Genomic DNA, 20,023 nt, shown 5'->3' with positions numbered 1-20,023 from the left:
AGGATTGGATATATTAAATAAGTAATGAAAATTCAAATCAGTGGGGTTAAAAAAATTAAATTACGACCTAGTCAGTGAATACTATCCATTCTATCTACAGAATGAGACAGAATCTTGATTCAAAAAAAGCTACTTCATAGTCAAGGCTGTACATATGGATATTAGGTCACAGACAGGGTTACACAGATATCTTTAATTGAGGCTTTTCTTTCCTTTATTGCATAAATTTAGAACTTGTTTTTTCAATGTAACACACATTTCTTACCTCAATTGCTTTCGACAGCATAATGTATTTGAATAAATGATTGTCACAGTAAGTTGACCCAAAATGTCTGCAACTTAACATTCATTTATGCTTGTGCTCTCCCTCTCTCAGCTCTTTGGTATTCTGCACTGTTTTGGAATATCCCTAGACAGCAGCTATGACTGAAGCTAGCTGTAGAGAGATCACAGTGAAAGGGACAGAGGCTTGTTGTATGTCTTAGCCATTAACTGTTTCACTGCAGTACTCAGGAAATCACTGAAGACTTTCAATTACACTGAAAAATTAAAAACAAATACAGAATTGAACGTTGGAATCAGAAATCAAATAATTTAACTTACGAATCTCAATTTTTTATTTTTTGGCAGTAGTCAATATGTATTACATGTTTCTGCCCATTTTTGCCTCTGGGTAATACCACAAGAGCAAACCACTGTGGCTTTTGTTTTTAAAAAATGTTAAAGCAAAATATATTTCTAAGTCAATATTGGCTTTGTGTCAACTCATTGGGATGCTACTGAACTGAACTCATTCAATTATATGTTGACCAGAGGACAGAAGATTTGCTGTCAAAGTTCATTCTGGTTTGTTAACATTGTTTGATTGCACTCTAGTTCATTCTTTTGTTTTTTTTCAGTTGTGCTTCATTAGTCCAGCCCCAGTCAGCAAAGCTCTGAAGCTAATGTTTTGTTTTAAGTATGTGCATAATTCCCTAAGTACAAGATGCAGTGTGAGCTTGAGCTTCTGAGCTTTTCTCATTAGGGAAAGCTTTAAGCAAGTGCATAAGTGTTTTGTTGAACAGAAGCCTCTGCAAATATGCTGGTGAACGAATATTCGGCCAGTGATGTTTGGGCAGTAAATATGTGAAACAGAAGTTTTAAAGTCAAGTTGTAATTTTAATAGTTCCCATTTGTACATACAAAAATAGCAGAAAGAAGTCTGGGATATTTATGTGACAATGGAATTTTTGAGTTTGAATGAAAGCGCTTCAAACCAAGAGTCATTTACAAAAAAAATCTCTCAGCAACTTTGAATGAAAAGAGCAAGCTGAAATTAATCAAACAAATAATTTGCACTTACTTTGGCCAGGCATTCTGCAGCTGTGCTCCCAGGTTTGGGTTTTGCTTTTCAGATACTTGAAGTAAATTATACTGAAATGACAATGAATTTGAAGCCAAGTTTCGTTGATCTGTTTTATTGCAGGTGTTTCAGCCCAGCTCACCAGTACACGGCTGCGTAGAAACACCTCAGTGGGAACACCCTTTTGGATGGCACCTGAGGTAGGCAACTGTGCCTGTCTGGGATGTCTCTATTTATTGCAATACATACTTCATTGCCGCTCTCCCAGAGTGAGAGGGTATCTTTTCTTCTCTCGTTTATGGCTGTGTTTCTGCTTTACATCTTGGCTTCTTTTCAGTAAAAATTACATCCTATTAGACTATACAAAACAGATTTTTAATAATCTTCATTATTTTCTTCTCTGTAGTGTTTCATAAAGTACAACAATCCTACAAATAACTTTGGGTCCTGAGAATGTTATGACTTTCCAGCCAAATATTGTATGTTTTGGGGTGCTCGTCTGTGATGTAAATATGGACTGGGGGAAGAAGGAGGAGTTCCTTCTTTCCTTTCTTGCTATAGTCTTGCACACTGCAAAACCCTGACTGAGCTATGTGTTCTTTAACCTTAATCATTGACTGGGGACCTATGAACTTAGACACATGGACTCGCATCGATTAAAAAATGGAGAAGAATAATATGCAGGTAGCTTAGCCCATATTCAAATACCTTAGATCTTATTTTTACATACTACTATCCAGACATAATCCTTTCCCTTTGATTTCATGAAGCTCTGAAAAGTTTTAACACATTGTTGAAAAAATGTCCCCTTTGTACCTTACCAAACTTCAGGGTGAAAGACATCAAGCATTGCCCTCCCTTCTTTAAGGAACAAAAAGTACTTTTGAAAGCTATAGATTATGACATTTATAAAGAAGGATTGAAACAGGAATGGTCTGTTTATTTATAAGTTGTTCAGCCTTTGTAACAGTACAAGCTTATTTTCTTTCAAAGGCCATATGAAGGAAATTTAAGATGGAATTTTTATCCATTGTGAATGCACACAGGTCTATTTCTGTATGTCAGAGAGTTAAAAGCATTGTGCAAACATTTATTTTGAAACATTTCATAATTTTTATGCATCTATTTTTGTTTCTAAGGAAGGCTGATTATAGCTGAGCAGAGAAAAGCTGCTGTAATGGGTCCAAAATTGATCTTGCACAGTCTCACAAAGAATGGTTGATATTTCACCATCTCCATAACAACCAGTTTATGTCACAAAGGAGACACAAGATACCTTAGAAACCATTGTGCAAGCATTATTTATGGAATCACCTTGGTTGGAGACATATCTAAAATGAGACCTCTATAAAATACTTCCCTAGATAATAATGGGCATATTGTGAAGGATTTTATTGAACATTGATTATTATAGGTTATTTTTATGATACTGTTTTGCTTGAATAATTGCTTTCAAGGGCAGTAATCATACTAAATTTATTTTCCCTTCTATTTTGAAAATATTTTTTCTTGGGGCAAAAAGAAAAAATATTGGGGCGAAGAGATAAGCAGATATTTTGATTTGAAAACTTTGACCTGAAAATACAACACACATAAAACCAAGGTGTGTTATGTGCATAGCACATGAAACAGGAACAGGAGTAGCTTTGAATACTTCCTGTTTTGAAAAGATCTGTTGAAAGAATCAACCCAGTACCATAAACATAGTAACCCATATCATATTTGCACGCCTCTGTGAGATGTGCCAGTCAGGCTTCATAGGTGTACCAATCTGCAGAACAGCTGCAGGGTGCTCAGATACCTATTATGCTGTTGTTGAAATGGCTTTTAAACGATAGGTTGCATAACATACATGCTCAAGTCGCTGCAGTTGCTCATATAAATGACAGGTATCAAGTGATGTGCAAGATGTAATTTACCTTATTTCTAGAGAGATCTTTCTGGTATTTTTAAAATATGCACCCAGATTTTTATGTGCAAGATGGAAGATTAGGACTTCAGTGAAATGAAAAGGTCTTCTTGGGTAACAGTTTACTAGGAAGAGTGTTTTCTAGATGCCGCTGTGGTAAGATCAGTAAACACTAGAAAGGCACTTAACTCAGTTTTTTGCCCTCATTTGCCCTCATATATGTGTGTAAAATAAGTCTACTCCTGAAACAATGAATAATATTTACATTGTTTCAGTATGAAGCTGTGTCTCTGCATAATCTAATGAAAAATTAACAAAACTAGCTGGTAAAAAAGCACCCCAACAAGTAACTTGCATTAATGTAGTTCAAAAATATACATAGAGAAAAATGTAATTTTGCAAAAACCTCACAGTTCTGGTGAAGCCAATGTTTATTACAGTAAGGGTTGTATTCAGGTCTTAGAATTTGGGGAAAGAAAATTAATTGTAAATACATTTGATGTGTAGTCAAATATTGAATTGGGAAAACAGCACAGAAAAGATAATCCCATCACTAACCTGGACTTAATGAATCATAAAATCATAGGTTTGGTTTGGAGAGACCTTAAAGATGATCTATTTCCAACTCCCCTGCCTTGGGAAAGGACACCTTCCACTCGACCAGGTTGCTCAGAGCCCCATCCAGCCTAACCCTAAACACTTCTGGGGACAGGGCATCCACAGCTTCTGTGGACAACCTGTTCCAGTGCCTCACTACCCTCACAGTAAAGAATCTTTTTCCTAATATCTAATCTAAACCTACTCTCTCTTAGTTTGAATCCATTCCCTCTTGCCCTGTCACATGTTCTTTTAAGAAGTCCCTCTCCATCATTCTTTTAAAGTTTTCAATTAACTCTAAACAAGTACAGTGATACATTCCCATGAAACAATTTAGTATAGTCTCATCTTATGCTTCAACCTATTCTATTTACCAGCCCTTTGCTTACATCATGAGATTCAAGGTCAATTAGCTAAAATTAGCTTTTCACATATGTGCATTTTCACTGCACTTTTAATTGCTAGCTAAGCAAGGAATTTTGTACATGCTGATTTATAACAAACTGTAGGAATCTGCCACTTAGTATAAATAGGATGTAGATTTCAAGAATGTATGTACACTTACTTTTCTGCCTGAAAGCCATTTGAAAACAGTTGTACAGTGGAAAAGTATGCTTATTTTATGATAAATAATACTATACCTTCTCTAACAAGGAAAGTTTTGAAAATATTTTAACGTTTTCTGTGAAAGTATAGTAACAATTCTCTTACAGCTAATGATAAGAGGTAGGTTATTAAATTAGCTCTTATTACAGTTTTTCAGTTTTGTAGTCTCTTTACCTTGTAAATTACAGTAAATGAGATAAGGTTGAAAGTATAATTTGCAAAAAAACCCGAAACAACTGTCCTCTGGAAAAAACTTTACAGATGGGAATAAACAAAGCTGCTGCTGCTTTTATAGAACTTGTGTGCATCATGATTAATTAACAGTGAAATAACAGTGAAATACTCCACACATTTAAGGGGTAAAAATAATAAATGCAGTAAATAAATGTTAAAGATAAAAAATAGTAGCATTAAATTATTTATCACAGAGGTTTTAGTTACACTGTGGTTTGAACACTTAGTTGTCATTTAACATCACTATATTTATTAAGTTGTCATTTAACATCACTATATTAAGCCTAGGGTGAAAAGGAATTTCCCACTTGACACACATTATGAAATTGCATTTTGTTTTTCAGGAGGTTAAGGTGCTGGGGCACTGCATATGTAGTAGGCATTATTTCTAGGGAATGTTAGCTGTCCTCTTGAAATGCAGCGCTGGCTTGGAGTACAGTGCTGTGGTTTATTTGTAACTACATATAGGCATGCCAGAGAGGAACTACAGTAGTCTAAGTGTGGGAAGCCGTGGGGGGAAGAGTGGGAACAATTGCTCTAAATGGATAAGAAAAGTCTGCGTGGAAGAACTGAGGGACGTAGAAGTGAAGTGATTTGCTTAAGAACTTACAGCAGGTCAGTGGTGGAATGTGGGATAGAATTAAGTCTCCAAATGGCTGCACATGACTGAAATGCCTGACTCTGACATGCTACCATGAGCTGACAGATGACTTTAAAAAAACCCTCTTTTTATGAATACAGATTTTTATTTCTTTGAAGAAATAAAGGAAATTGCAATTTCTGTCCTACTTTCCCCCCTGCTTTCTTCTTTTTCTGTGACGCTAAAACTGAAGCTTTAACAAACTGCTGTAGTAAGGAATTACATTGAAGTTGCCTAAAGTCCAGAACAAAAGCAGTGGATTTAGAAAGCTGAATTGGAATACAGAGGCTTCAAGAGAGAAGTTTTTATGTACAAGAGAGGCAGAGAGCGCAGCGGGAGAGCACCAGCAAGCTCTCCCTGAGAAGCGGGGTCTGGCAGGTTGCATCACCTCCTCCTTTGCCTCCAGGAGAGCTGACCTCTGCCTGGGCTAGCATGGCAGGAAGGAGCTGAAAAGTACATGGCAGCTGGAGGGAACCTCAGGGAGCAGTGCCAGTAACACTGATGACATACCCGTAGTCCTATGAACGGATGTGGAGGAGTTGCTTCTGTTCTTTTTTTAACAGCTATGGAGGGGCTGTAAAGCTTTCATGTAGGGTGTTTAAAAATTTAAAAGACAAATCACAACAACAAGCCCAAAACGTCAGAGAAAATCAGTTCAATACCACGTGGGTCTGCACTGAGATGCCTGCATGAAATGTATTTACTTAGGAGGCTGGAGTTGGCTCTTAGTTTTTGATTTCTTTGTGAAAGACCATTAAAAATCTGTGTGAGGTGTGTAGTATATATACTTCCTGCTGAGGAGTAAATCTGTGTATCAGAAGCAAAATATGTCAATTAAGTTATTATGAGCCGTATTGAGTCAGTGAAGGTCTTGTGGTATAAAAGCAAGATTTGTGTGCTTGAAAGCTTGTCTGTTTTTCCTTACTGTCTCATTTGGTCCAATAAAAGGTATTACACTTCCCTACAAATGTAGCCTGTTACCAGAGCATTCTAGTGGTCTCAGGAATATTTCCCTTGGGTGAGTTAAAAATAAAAATAAAAATTGATTACTCATAGCTGCTAAAATTTGACTACTTGACATATAAGTAATTTACAATGCATCAATATTAATTGTGATAGTTACTTATAAAACTTATTCAAAGTGTTATTTACTACTTATTTTGGTAACATTTATAATAATATAATAATTTTCTGATATACCATGGAAGAAATTTTATGATGGTACAAAATAAGGAACTGAAATAAGAAAATGTGGGAATATGGAACCAATTTCAATCACAAATTTTTTTTTGTTAATTATATGAATGTGCTTGAAGGGAGGGAGGAGGGAGGGAGGGAAAGAGGAAGTGACATAGCGATAGGTTAGTATCACTTTGGTTTGGCTAATTCAGTATCCCCACTGCTGCTAAATGCTATCATGAAAGACTTTTTTGGTTTTGGTGCATAAGAATGAGAAGAATATTTACTATTATATTTCCAATGTAAACAAATTAAGTTGGGTTGTATAGTGTCAGGCAGAGCACAGAAGTTCAGTTGGTTTATTTCACTTGACTGGCACAGCTCGCAATTTTGTTTTCCTGGCAGCAAGGGTGCCAATGTTGTGCCATGTTTGTTTTCCATGCGCAGTGCTTTTCAGCAGAGCTCACACACCTCATAAGCTGCTTAGTTTGCTATGTCAGCTGGGCACAGCAGTGCCTCACTTCAGCAGCAGCAGCCTTGCTAACTCCAGACTCCAGTGGGTCAGCAGCACTAGCTGTGCAGCAGTCGTCTCCAGGTAGCACATATATACTGCAATTATTAGCATACGCTTGCAGCTCTGCTCTTGTACAGGCACTGTTTAGACTGAGGCAAAGTGAAAGTAAGTTCACTTCTAATAATTCTGGGTAAACTTAAAAGGGTTGGATGTATTTTGCTTCACCTAAACATATGTATAGCTTCCTCTCTCTGCACAAGTCAGTATGGCCACTGTCCAAGTAATAGGTAGTTCTCTGTATTACCTGTTTTCCTTCTTTTAAATCCACCTTTGATCTACTACTGGCCTTGCTGAAGTTCAAAGAAATATTTGTATTGATTTCAGAACAAGCAGAATTATATCCTTGAATATAAAGTTTTTTTGTCAGGATGTGAATCATCTTGTGTATGTGAATTTTTGTGTTTCTGTACAAGTTATAAATCACACAGAATGCCTAGACACTGACTTCTCTAAATTCCCTCCACTTAGTGTGACCGATTTGTTTATGTACCATTTTTTCCAGACCTGTGAATTCCCTGTCTCCTCATTCTGTACCAGTGTGACCCTCAGCACAATTAGTGTTGACAACTACCATCACACTTTCTGTTCCTCCCTCTGGTGTTTAAATGCTTTTCGATCTACAGCAGTATGACTGGGCATGAAATCATGATGAAATTACAACTAAAATAAAAGGTGACAGCCTGTCTCCTTAGCAACCCAGGCCACTGTGTGCAAGCAACAGCCCATGCTGAAGTGAAAGACTTTGTGCTTATTCCCATGGTGTTTACTAGCAAATCTCAAAATTAGCTGCATCACCCCCTGAAGCTTTGGCGTGAACATAATGTTTGCAGCAAAGCAAACTCCTTCTTCTGTTTCACTTTTACAAGCAGGGGAGGATTTTCCTGGATATCAAATTGGTACGAATGTGATGTCTTTGCACAAGAAAGAGAAAGGGAGGAGCATGTTCTTCAGTTTCAGATTGTTTCTTCTGGGCTTTCTGTCTTCATGCCCCACTGGGCAAAGCAGGCATCAGCAGTGCTGAGTGGTACTCTCATCTCCGAAACTCCAACAAAAAGTAGAGCTGTTTCAATAAAAAGGTATCTCTAATTTCCTGATAGAGACAGGAATATAATAAAAGACAAGCCAATAGCACATTCCCCTTTTGTATTTGGCTTTTAGAGATTTTTGCTCTGCAGGGATTAGCAAATAGTTTTCAAGGCAAAACAGGACTGGGGCATTCCCAAGGACTTAGCTGGCTTGTAAAATATGACTTAGAGAACACTTTCTTCTTCACATTGCAGGAGTGTTCTCTGCTAGCCAACACATAAAGCAAACTGCTGTTGTGCACCTTTCATCAAGGAAAAAACTGTAAAATTTGATTCTTGCTTTAAAAATTAAAATTGGTGGCATCTGTGTTTCTCCAAGGGGTGCTAAGTTGTTAAGGTTCTAATAATAAATTCCACAGAAATGGAAAACTTGCTCCAAACGAAAGTGATTGATAAATTCATGTACATGCCTCATACTGGGTGAAAAGCAGTTCATTTCACATCTTTTCTGTGAACTAATCTCGCTATTGTCAAGCTAATGGTCTAAAACATACTGGTATGTATGGCCCACTGGCTGAATTTCTTTAAAAAAAAAGAATACATGTTTAGGGGAATACTTTTTCTAAAATAATCACTATGGGCTCTGATAATAGGATGGAAGAGAATCTAATGGTGTCTAAATCCCCTTGGTTAGAATGCCGGTATTTTGCCATAGTGTCATTTTTACTGCCACATACTGGAGGTGTAGCTGTTAGCTGTGGAGCAGAAGACACAGAGATATTTATACATTCCTTTCTCTTTGTTTGGTAGGTAATACACTGTGAAGGTGAAAAAGGCCCTATGACTTATTTTTAATTTTTTAAAACAGCAGTTGCAGTTTATTTTCTTTTCATCACCCAGTATGAATGCAATCAGTTCTGATGCTAATAATTTTAGTGCCGTTTGTTAAATTTTGTAAGACCAAGATACACAGCAAATTTTGTCATTGTCCTGTACTTAAAAACAATTATGATGTGCTTATAGGGAAAAAATAATGGTGTTTTTGAATGTGGGAGATCAGCTATGTGTGTGGCATTGCAGATGAAGTCCAGTGTGACCTTGAGTATGTCCTTCTTTTCCTTCTCTTAAAAATGAAAATATATTCCTCTGCACCATGATGTTTGAGAAAAAATAAACAAGTATTTGCAAAGGATTCAGCACACCAGGGAGAATCCAGGCAACTTCCAAGGTATTTACATCCAGGAAATGGGCTCTAGCAGATTTTATCCTAAGCAGATAAATATTTTTCATGTATTAAAAAAGGAAGGAAAGCACAGTGCATAAAATTAGCCACATATGGATAAGCTTCCAAGTCATGGCCTTGGAAGCCAACTTGGGTGTTTTTTTGTGACGAAATGTTGTTGAATATACAGATGATTTGGAGAACTGGATAGAAAATCCCAAAAACAAACATGACATACAAGCTTTTCCTCTTCATCTCTGAGCAAAATTTCAATGATAGCCTCTTTAGAATATATTATTTAAATATCTCTGATGGATCTCTACACTGACTTTCCAAATTTTTGCATTTGATTTGTTCTCTCTCGCAAATGATAAAAGGAGGTTATCATAAAAGCCTCTGAAACGGGTGGTGTTTTAAAGCACTCTGCTTGAGCTGTGTAGAAACTGTCTACTGTGCAGTATTTCAAGAGATAGAGTGGTCTCTATGATGAGATCAAGGCTATAGAGAACATTTTAGAGAACTAAAAATTATTTCAGAACTTTCATTTAAGACATTCTGTTGAAGAGAAGGGAGATGGAGAAACGATCTTTGCATGACAACTTTGAAAAACACTGGATTAACTAACAAAGCTCTTCAAGTTGAAGAAAAAAATCTTCGAATCCTCTTTTGCAGTGCTTACTTTCATTTTCCCCCTTTCTCTGGCATACTAACTGGAAAAATTTAGGAGAAAGAGCAGTCTCAACACTTGCCAAAACATAGATAAAAAATTTGGAAAAGTCTTAATTTGTCTGGACTGATTTGCTCTAGGAAAATAAAAGGAATTAACTGGTGTGCAACTTCAATGCAAACCTCCCCCCTAATATTGCAGTATTATTTTAACTGTGTGAAACACCCCTGATGTCTGATAAAATTAATGATGAGTGCACTACAGTGGGGTCAGGAGTCCCAAGTAAGAGACAGACAAATTCTAGGGGCCTGTTGGATAGAATCACTAACAGAGTCAGGAATGTCTCTGTTAGGTGCAGTTTATGGAAAAAGTAACTAGGAGGTTAAGCTGGAATCAGCATCTTTCCAGGAAAGGGTTTTTTTTATAACAGGTGACTCTCTGCCAGCAGCTGCTTGGGTTGCTGACTTGCACATTGCAATCTGTGCAAAGCGTTATTCCAAACTGAAGCCCTAACACGAAAATTCAGAAGTAATATAGAAGTTAAATATAAAATCTCTTCTAGAACATAGGTACAGCCACCCTAGGACATGTTCTTTTTATTTTAAGTACAAATTATTAATTATACTTAAAAAACTGTGAGAAGAATCATGGAAGTAGACACTAGCAATGTGCAGGGATCCGACACATTTTCAAAGTAATTTGTCTAACGGGTGAGATTTTGGAAGACAAACTTGAGACAGAATTCCAAATCATAATAGAATGAAGTGCAGTGAAGCTGCATTTTTTGTCTCATCCCTTTGCAAAGATAAGAGCTAAATTTAAACTTTGGTTTGAATCTCACATTTAGATTCAGCTCATATGAATAGTTGGCTTATTAGAATGTGATCATAGGTTGGCTGGAAGTGTGCATCAAGTCTGTGATGTAAAACAGTTCTGATATCCAAGGAGAGATTCCTGTTGACTTTGGTTTTTCTTAGACAAGGTATGTGGTATATTACCTAAGATTTTTTTTAAATGATTCAAATTCAGTAAGTACAAACAAAACAAACAAAAAAGAAAAAGGCAGAAATTACCAATGGAACATCCTTATCTAAAAGCCATCTCTGCAAATCGGTCTATCCTCATGAATAGTCATAGAATTTAAGAAGAATAACATCAATAGGGTTCTTTGCTGTTCTAATAGGTATCTGTAAGTAGTTCTTTCAAAAATGGAATTTAGTATTGATAGTTCTTTGTATAGATATTTGAAGCATCCCATGGAGCTTAATGTATTTTTAAAAAGAAAGAGATTGCTTTTAAAGAAAACAAACCTAAGAGAAGTTCTAGTTTACTGTTACCTTTTTGTGGTGTTTCTTCTGTCTCGTATATACAGGCAGAAAATATATGGATTTGATAGCTACATAGCATTTTAGACATGTACTAGACAAAAAAGTACTTTCATGTTATATTGGATGACATGAATTGTACTTTAGGTTAAAGCACTGGTTTCTCTGCTTCTTTTCTGATAGGTCATTGCTTGTGAACAACAGTATGACTACTCATATGATGCTCGATGTGACGTGTGGTCCTTGGGAATAACAGCTATTGAACTGGGGGATGGAGACCCTCCTTTATTTGACATGCACCCGGTGAAAACCCTTTTTAAAATTCCAAGGTATGGCACTAGATGGCTCTCTTCCCTCACTAGTTTGTTCAAAGGTAGTCTGGTCAAAAGAAAAATATTTGGTAAATGTTTGTGCTTCACATCCTAAAAATGTCTTCTACAAAAAGACACTAAAAAGATGTAATGTTAAAGATTTATTTTCCAGCCTGGCCTCTACACTAATTTATATTTAGAACTCCTTGAAATGATAAAGATTTATTTATTTTATCCTTATCTTAGAATATAAAATTATGTAATATCCAGGTACCTTCCTTCCAATAGAACTTTTCTTAGCTACTGTTGAGGAAAAAATTTATTTCGAAAGGAGAAGCCAACATTTGTAACAAATAACATTTGTAACAAATAACATTTTTTTAACAAGTTACAGTCTTAGGCTTGTTTTACTGTAAAAGAAAAAGATACAATTTTGACAGTGCTATGAAGCAGTCTGGCACTTTCAGAAAACTAGCCATAATTTATTTTATCATTTTCCTGAGGATGTTAAAATATGAAGATTTGGATTGTCATACATGAATAATCCAATATGAGCAATATTGTATTGGATATGAAAAAGGAATATAAATTTCCTTCTATATATAGTCATGTAAATTAGCTGTATTGTTTCATACTATTTTGATTTCATTTGTTTTCATTTCATTGAGTCTTCCTGAATAAGTTGAGATTGACAGTGTAAAATAGAGTTTAGCAACAGAACAGTTGTTATAATAGAAGAAATATAGAAATTGTCCATCGTTGATTAGACTGCCATGTACTTGTCTTTTCCACATTTTGGCTCATGAAGAAACAATCGCCACTGACATAACAGTTTAAAACCTTCAGCTATACAAGTGTTTGACCTTTTGTTATCTACACGGTTATCACAGGCTTTTAAAATTTCTTCTGATTGCAATTTGCATTTCTGATTAAGTCTATTTATATGCAGATGCAGTTGTGCTGGGTTCTGGCTCATACAGTTATCTCCTTCTCCCCAGCTCAGACATGAGCCACACCACCACTCTTTCCAAAATTGCTCATACTGAAGTAGTGGTTAATCTTGTTGCCTTTACATAAATGTAAAACAGGTCTGGGCAGTTAAGGCAAGGGAGGCTTCAGATAACTAAAACATTATGTATAAATTTTATCAGTGCTCAAAACAGTTTAAAAGGAGGGAAGTCATACCAAAGGTAGGAGTAAGCAATAGGAAGATATGTGAAGTAGGGCATATACAGTCTTTGATTTCTGTCTGTAGTTTACCTCTTTCTTTATGTGCTGTTGCATCTCTGTATGACTTAGCAAAACAAAGGTGAATTATCTATCTGATTAATCAAATAATGCATATGTTTACCAAATAGAATAGTATCAGTTTTTAAGCTGAGATATTTTCCTCTGCTATGCATTATATGAGCTGTAACCCTGCTGCTTCTAACTATGCATTCTTATTAGATGGATATGAGTGCTGGATGGCATAAGCACCTGGGGTATAGGAGATAGAGCATCTCTCCTGGTTCTTGTTTGAAATCAGTTCAGAGGCATAGCAAATATGACAAAAAGGTGTATTCCCCTCTTAGAGTAGTTTGACAGTTCAGAAGTATTCTGAGAGCAGTTCCTGAAAACTATGCTGAAAGGCAGACATTTTTAGCAGCCTTTTCACCATAAGCAGTGAGGCTCTTCTCAGACTGAATGTGGTTCTGAGCACTGGCTGTTGAGTGTCAAGCAGTGACATATAGAAGCACTGGAGCTCACCTTGTGAGACTGTTCAATCCAAAATCCTCTGAGCAGAGTTATGGTGTGACTGTGGTTCCCTACAGTCAAGCGCTATTTTATCTGCAAGTGCAAAAAGCTTCTGCAAATAACAAGCAGTAAATGTAATGGGTAATAACAAGCAATAAATGTAATGGACTATTGATTCATTGATTTTTGTATGTGGTTTCTGTATGTGTTCTCCCAGGATAATTTTTTGTTGATTGGGCTGATTTGACTGTAGGTTGGAGAAGAGGTGACATTGCTATTTACAGTAAAAGACACTTAGACATCACTCGGTCAGAGAGTTACCAAGAATTAGTTCTTTATTTGCTTACATTCTTGATTCCAGTTGATCCATATCTTTTTGTTTATACTGCCTTCTGTGTACTAGACTGGTCTGTTTTCTGTGATGGTGGTTTCTTTACAAGCTTTGCAATGGTTTTCAAGTTTTGTTATCAAGCATGGCTTAATAATCTGTTCTCGTGAGAATTTAAAAATGTTAATAATGGAAAAATGACCAAAACTAGATACAGAAATTTCTCCACGTGTTTCTGGAGAATTCTTCCATTCTCAAGCAGTTAAGTTTCTATGTCAGTTTAGTTATTGGCTTTTTTTCTAGAGATAGCCAATTTTGCTTTTAGCCTTGGCATTTAGTTTCAACATAGTGAGAAGCGGAGCTAGGCTTTAGTCTTAAATGAGTATAATTTAAATCAATGAATCTTTGCTTTGACTTTATAGGATTTGAATCAACCGTTAGATGAATAATTTTGTACAGGCAGTCAGAGCAGTTGTGTACCCCCAAGATCTTTGAAGTTATCTTGTGTAGAATTCAAGTTAAGGACTTCTGATAAACTTACTGTCTCCAGCTAACATAGATTCACATCTGTGTTATGTAACTTGGACCAGGGATAGACTAACCTCCAGACTGAATAGCTCAGAGGTCTGCACAGGAGCACGTCTGTGGATACACCATAGGATCCCAAGATGTGTTACATGGCATTGTGGAATAAGGAGACCTCTTATGTTCATTTAAATTCAGATTTTTTTTCATTGGGTCAAGCAACATAAAATGTGATTAGAGACTGGATTTATCTCAACAAGATAGCTTATTTCTAGAGGGCAGGTGAACCTTCAGAAATCACGTGAGTATTTCAATTTGGGCATGAAACAAAAGCTGATCCCACTGTGCTGCACTTCCCTCAAAGCTTGACTAGTGTTTCACAACACAAGATGCTGGATGCTAAGTGTTTTTGAAAACACAGTGTTTTTCTAATGTGTCTAAGTATTAACTTCATGCTTTTGATAAAATGGCCTGAGCTGTGAGACAGATGTTTGAGCATCTCCCAGTGGTTAAACACTTTGCCTTGTCCTACAGAAAATGTAGCATCTGCAGCAAATATCTGATAGCATAAGTGGAGTGAAAAAGAAAATGCCGGTTATTTTTAAGTCAGATGTTTCATTAGACTCTGGACCTTATTTCTATGTATAATATGTAGATTTAGAAGAGAAGGGGATACAAGTTCCTGGACTAATGCAAATTTTAAAAACCTCTTTCATTCATGAACATTTTATTGTATGAAGGTGCAGTGTCTTGGAAACAGTTGTGATAGCATATGCATGAGACTTTTCTTAAAACTTCTAATGAGAAGGAAGCATTATCTTAGAGCAAATGTTAATGTTCTGTTTTGCGATAATGCATACATTCTCTCTCATCAAAATAGGTTCTTGGATCTAACTAATAAATCTCCTGAAAAGGGATCTCCAGTGCCTAGAGATAGGAGATAAATCATACTGCGAAGACAGTGAACCATGAAATTATTCTGTTAACATGTCATCTGCCTAGAATATATTTTCAAATCTCCAACAGAAGGGTCTAAATTATGAAAGGAGGGTGGCCTAGCAAAGTTGGTAATTTGGGAGTTGATACTTTTAACCTCTTCCATCTGCTGTCACTACTTAGGTGTGTCTGTTTTGGCAAAATATTACAAAGTGAAAGATTCTCAAATACCATTACACCTAAGCTTTTTAAAGTAAAATAGGTCCATAAATTCTTCAAACTATGTTAGCTTGTGAGAAATGTTCCATCACATCAGTATCATCTCTCAAAGTATTGTGACAAATAACTAGCAGTGATTTGAAATTTTGAAAGCTAACAACTATTAAAAATAGTGTGGCAAAGAGGAGATACAGATAGCACATTGTAGTCTGGAAAGGGTGGGTGGGGTGTATGTACCAGTGTAAAGTGAGGATTTCAGATCACGTTGCAAAGATCCTGCTTTTCAGGATTTGTCTCTTTATAGTCTTTTTTACAGGGAGATGGTAAAGAGTAATTTTTCAACATTATACTGACAGCTGACAGTAACAGGAACTAAACCAAATTCTCCATTCATGTCTGTATCACTTAAAGTGTTTTTCTTCTGAGAGCAGTGGAAGGTGCCTGTTTTAAACTTGATTGGTGATAAAAAATGGCTATTTAATTTTCTAACTCACAAAATCTGAGAATTAAGTGAAATTTCATTTGAAATTATAATGCTTCATTAATTCATGTTAAATAGCCAGGAGTGGAATGGAATTGAGCTTGTGAGTACTCATTGAATGGTGCAGTTCTTCCCCTGTGTTGTACTATGTTGAGACTTACAGCTCTTGGGAGTACTTACTAGATTGAATTTAGTGATGCTTGACTGGTTCAGGAGCTGACCTGCATCTAGCAGGATCAAACCACCTCCCACCCCATCACAACTTCAGGTTCATGGTAGTTTGTAGATAGGCAGTATGTTTGTACTTTCTGCCCAACCATACACTCATCTTTTATGTTGGCAAATAAACTGAAGAAGTTCTTCAACAGTACTCATTTATTTATACCATGATCATAAGGTATGATCATGTCAAGAGACAAAATAGACTAGAATATAACTTCAGTAGATAGAGTGACTGTGGGACAGCCCATTGCACCTTCAAATTGCTTTGTTGTGTACATGTGAGGTACCTGATGTACTGCAGGTGGTTTCATCCATCTGAACAGGTAAGACTCATTGTGGGGACATTATTTTTTGGAGGTAGTTTTAAAAACTAACATTTTCTAAAACAGCCTTTCATATTCCAACTTTTCAGTAATTTTGCAATCTGCGTTGGTATTGACATGATCCTGTTATATTATGTAGCATACATTTTTACTGCTGTTGCTTGGAATGGTAAAGAAACACAGGTATGTGTTGTAGGACAATAAAGATTAGAGTTGATTGTTTTGTAAAACAAAATCCAAAAGAATTAATACAATTGTAGTTACTTAATAGGAAGTGTGTAAAGTTATTAAAGGAATATGCTGAAGATAGTCTTATGGTAAATAATTTGACATCAGGAATAGAAGTTTCAGAGCATGATGTTGCTTATTTCTGAATAGGAATGTGAATTGCAGTTAGAGCAATGTGACTAAACCTCTTCAGAAGACCAGATTCTGTCTATGGTTATAGGTAGGGCATCGTGGTATCTGCAAAAGTTATGTGTAATTGCCTGAGGAATAAGTTGAGCTTTATACGATAAAATTTCCATTGTTTTGTGACTGTATTTTTATAGAAAATTCCAAATACTAAAAATGGAAGGTGACATGTTACATTTAGCCAGCAGAACTACAATGTCCTTGGGATTTTCTTTAGTTGGTGTATGAACAGCAAAGCAGCTCAAGAATAGAGTCTTACCTCTAGGTAGACAAATAGATGAGTCTGTGACTAGGCGTTGTGAAGACCACTACTAATTCTTCAGGAGGTTACAGACTTGTCATACAATCTTGAACAAGTTAAATATTACTAGATTTTAAAAATTATTTAAGTCCCCAAATATGTTGTTGGATAGCTAGTGGAATTTCCAATAAGCACTTCTGGTTTTTATTTCTGTTACAGTATCTCTATTCTGTGTTTGATTTTGTCCAAAGAGTTCAGGATCACTGATTTCACAGCAAGTGAAACATTGAAGTATTTTTGAAAATGTCAGTAAGTGTGTGTGCTTGGCTGTATTTTCTTCCATAGAATTGCAGAATGGTTGAGGTTGGAAGAGACCTCCGGAGGTCGTTTTTGTCCAACCATCCTGCTCAACTGAGTCATCTATAGCAGACTTCCCAGGGCAGTGTCCATACAATTTTTGAGTATCTGCAAGGATGGAGACTCTACAATTTGGGCAACCGGTGCCAGTTCTCAGTCACCCATATAGTGAGAAAGTGTCTTCTGATGTTCAGGTTGAACGTCTCCTTTGTTTCAGTGTGTCCACATCAACTCTTATGCTGTCACTGAGCACCACTGAAAGAGCCTGGCTCAGTTTTCTTTGCACTCTCCCTTCATCTATTTCTATATTGATAATACCTGTTTTGAGCTTTCTCTTTTCTACATTAAAGAGTCCCACCTGTCTCAGCCTTTCCTCATGTGAGAGGTGCTCCAGTCCCCTCATCAATCTTGGTGACTATTTGCTGGACTGTCCCCAGTAGCTCTGTATCTCTCTGATGCTGGGGAGGCCAGAACTGGACACAGTGCTCCACGTGGCCTCACGAGGGCAGGTAGAAAGGACAGATCACCTTCCTCAACCTGCTGCCCACACCCCTCCTAATGCAGCCCAGGAAACCACCAGCCTTCCTTACCAGCAGGGCACAGTGCTGCTCATGTTCGCCTTGGTGTGCACTGGAACCCCCAGTTGCTCTGGTGCAAGGCTGCTTTCTAGATGGTCAGCCTCCAGAAAATACTGGTCTGAGACTTTGCACTGCTTTTGCTGAACCTCTGAGGTTCCTGTTGGCTGTATCTCCAGCCTATTGAGGTTCCTTTCCTTTGGATGGCAGCACAGCCTTGTGGTCTATCAGCCATTCCTCACAGGTAGGAGCATGAGCAAAATTCCTGAGAGTGAACTCTGCCTCATCATTAATGAAGATGTTGGATGGAACTGGACCATTTTGACCCCTGTAGTGCACCTCTAGTGGTGGATGTCGGTGTTCACATGATTTGTACACGTGTTAAGTCCACAGGGAAATAGTTCTGTGCTATGAGGACAAGGTATTTTAGTATTGTTACTATCACATTGTCTCAGAGTATGCAGTGGGGCCAGAAGACATCAGGGCAAGGATTCTGTCCTTATAAGGATGTATAGGACTTACACATTACTAATTCATTCCTAACAGATATGTGGATTTATAAAAAGTCAAGTGCATCCTTGGGTTTTAATACTGTATTTAAATAGATTTGTGCCAGGGTTTAACAGAGTAATGAGTAGTTTGTAGTACTGTTACCTTCATTACATCATCTTTATTTAAAAAGCAGAGAGCTGTTTCTAAGACAGTACCAAGTTTGCATGCATAACCAGTCTTATAAGCCTGGCAGTAGATTTGAAATTGAAGTGTATGTAGTTAGGAGCTATATCATAGCAAAATGGGGTCTGTTTTCCCTTTACCTTAAGACATTTTAATACATTTGAGAAAGTGGTAAAATATTGTAAGTATTTTTATGTATTACATATGTATTATGTATTTATGTATTAAGTATTTTATGTATTAAGACACCAGGGAATGAGCCCTAAAATTAAATCATCTTGGTGCAATTTTCCTCCTTTCCTTCCTTAACTGTTCAGTTATCACATAACTTATCTGCAATTGCCTAACTGTTTCTCACTGATTTTGTCTTTCTCTTCCTTTTTATAAGTCATATACAGATAGAATTTGATTTTGCAGATGCACTCTTTGTTCACATGTATTCATAGCTGAATTTCAGCAAGTAATTGTAATTTGTGCTCTGTGGCTTGCTATTGAATACTCTGTTGTAAGTATTTACTGTTTCAGCTATTAAGAAGGACTTTGCCTGCACAGAATGTTTCTGATTTTTGATTCATTAAGAGTCTCTCCTCCAACAGGCTTTCTCATGAATAGAAGGGTATTGTTTTATAAGTATATTCTTTGGTGCTTATTTAAAACAGACTGTTTCAGCAAATGTTTCCTGCCAGTATAGTTGTTGCTAGAACACAGAAGAGCTAAAATGTATGCAGCTGAAATGAATTCATCAGGAAACTCGAATAATCATGAAAATAAACATGCTCAGCTCTCAACCATTTTCTGAGCAAATAGAAAAGAATCACTTCTGATGCACTGTGTTGCTCTTCATGCTGCACTCAACTGCCTCTGAACCCTAGGTAGCAGAAGCTAAGATGCCCGACAGATGTTCTTAGTGACTCCATATGCAGTTAATTTCGTGCATTAAATGCACATAAACTGTTTTAGTCATCCAGTTTCTAAAGTAAATTATTGCTTTTCAAAATCCATTGCATAAGTAATAACAGACTGCTAAGATACTGTGAATGCCATTTTGTTTTGCTCTAGTGGAAAATTTCTTGCTGACAAGGTCAAGCCCTGCAGTCTGAGAGCAGTCATGTGATGAAAGGCACATCCAGCAGGAGGAGAGGTGGGAGATGGACATCTACTGTTGTCTCCTTCAGACATGAGGATTTGAAATGTGGTTTAGTTAGATTTAGCAGATAGAGCTAACCTACCAAGTCTTGCTTTTGTTCATTGTAGACTAAAAATATGTTGGTTTTAGTGTGTTTTCAAAACTGCACCCTGTTTCTTGACAGGACTACACTGGTTAACAGCAGTGTCTGTAGTTATCTTTCGGCAGTAATA

At 36.7% G+C, this 20,023-nt stretch overlaps 1 protein-coding gene across 2 annotated transcripts in view; it reads left to right on the top strand.

Annotated features, from left to right (window-relative positions):
• MYO3B (myosin IIIB) overlaps positions 1-20,023 on the top strand; it is a 193,543-nt gene that overhangs the window by 34,373 nt on the left and 139,147 nt on the right. For both annotated transcript variants that reach the window (XM_085066494.1, XM_085066495.1), the window contains exons 8-9: positions 1,466-1,542; positions 11,504-11,649. In XM_085066494.1, coding sequence (XP_084922620.1) covers positions 1,466-1,542; positions 11,504-11,649 — 223 coding nt within the window. The remainder of the gene's footprint in view (positions 1-1,465; positions 1,543-11,503; positions 11,650-20,023) is intronic.

The sequence above is a fragment of the Lichenostomus cassidix genome, chromosome 7 (genome assembly GCF_008360975.1).
Source record: "Lichenostomus cassidix isolate B80296 chromosome 7, HeHo_3.0, whole genome shotgun sequence".
Classification (NCBI taxonomy): domain Eukaryota; kingdom Metazoa; phylum Chordata; class Aves; order Passeriformes; family Meliphagidae; genus Lichenostomus; species Lichenostomus cassidix.
Note: the sequence above shows the minus strand (reverse complement) of the source record. Positions and strands in the feature narration are given on the sequence as shown.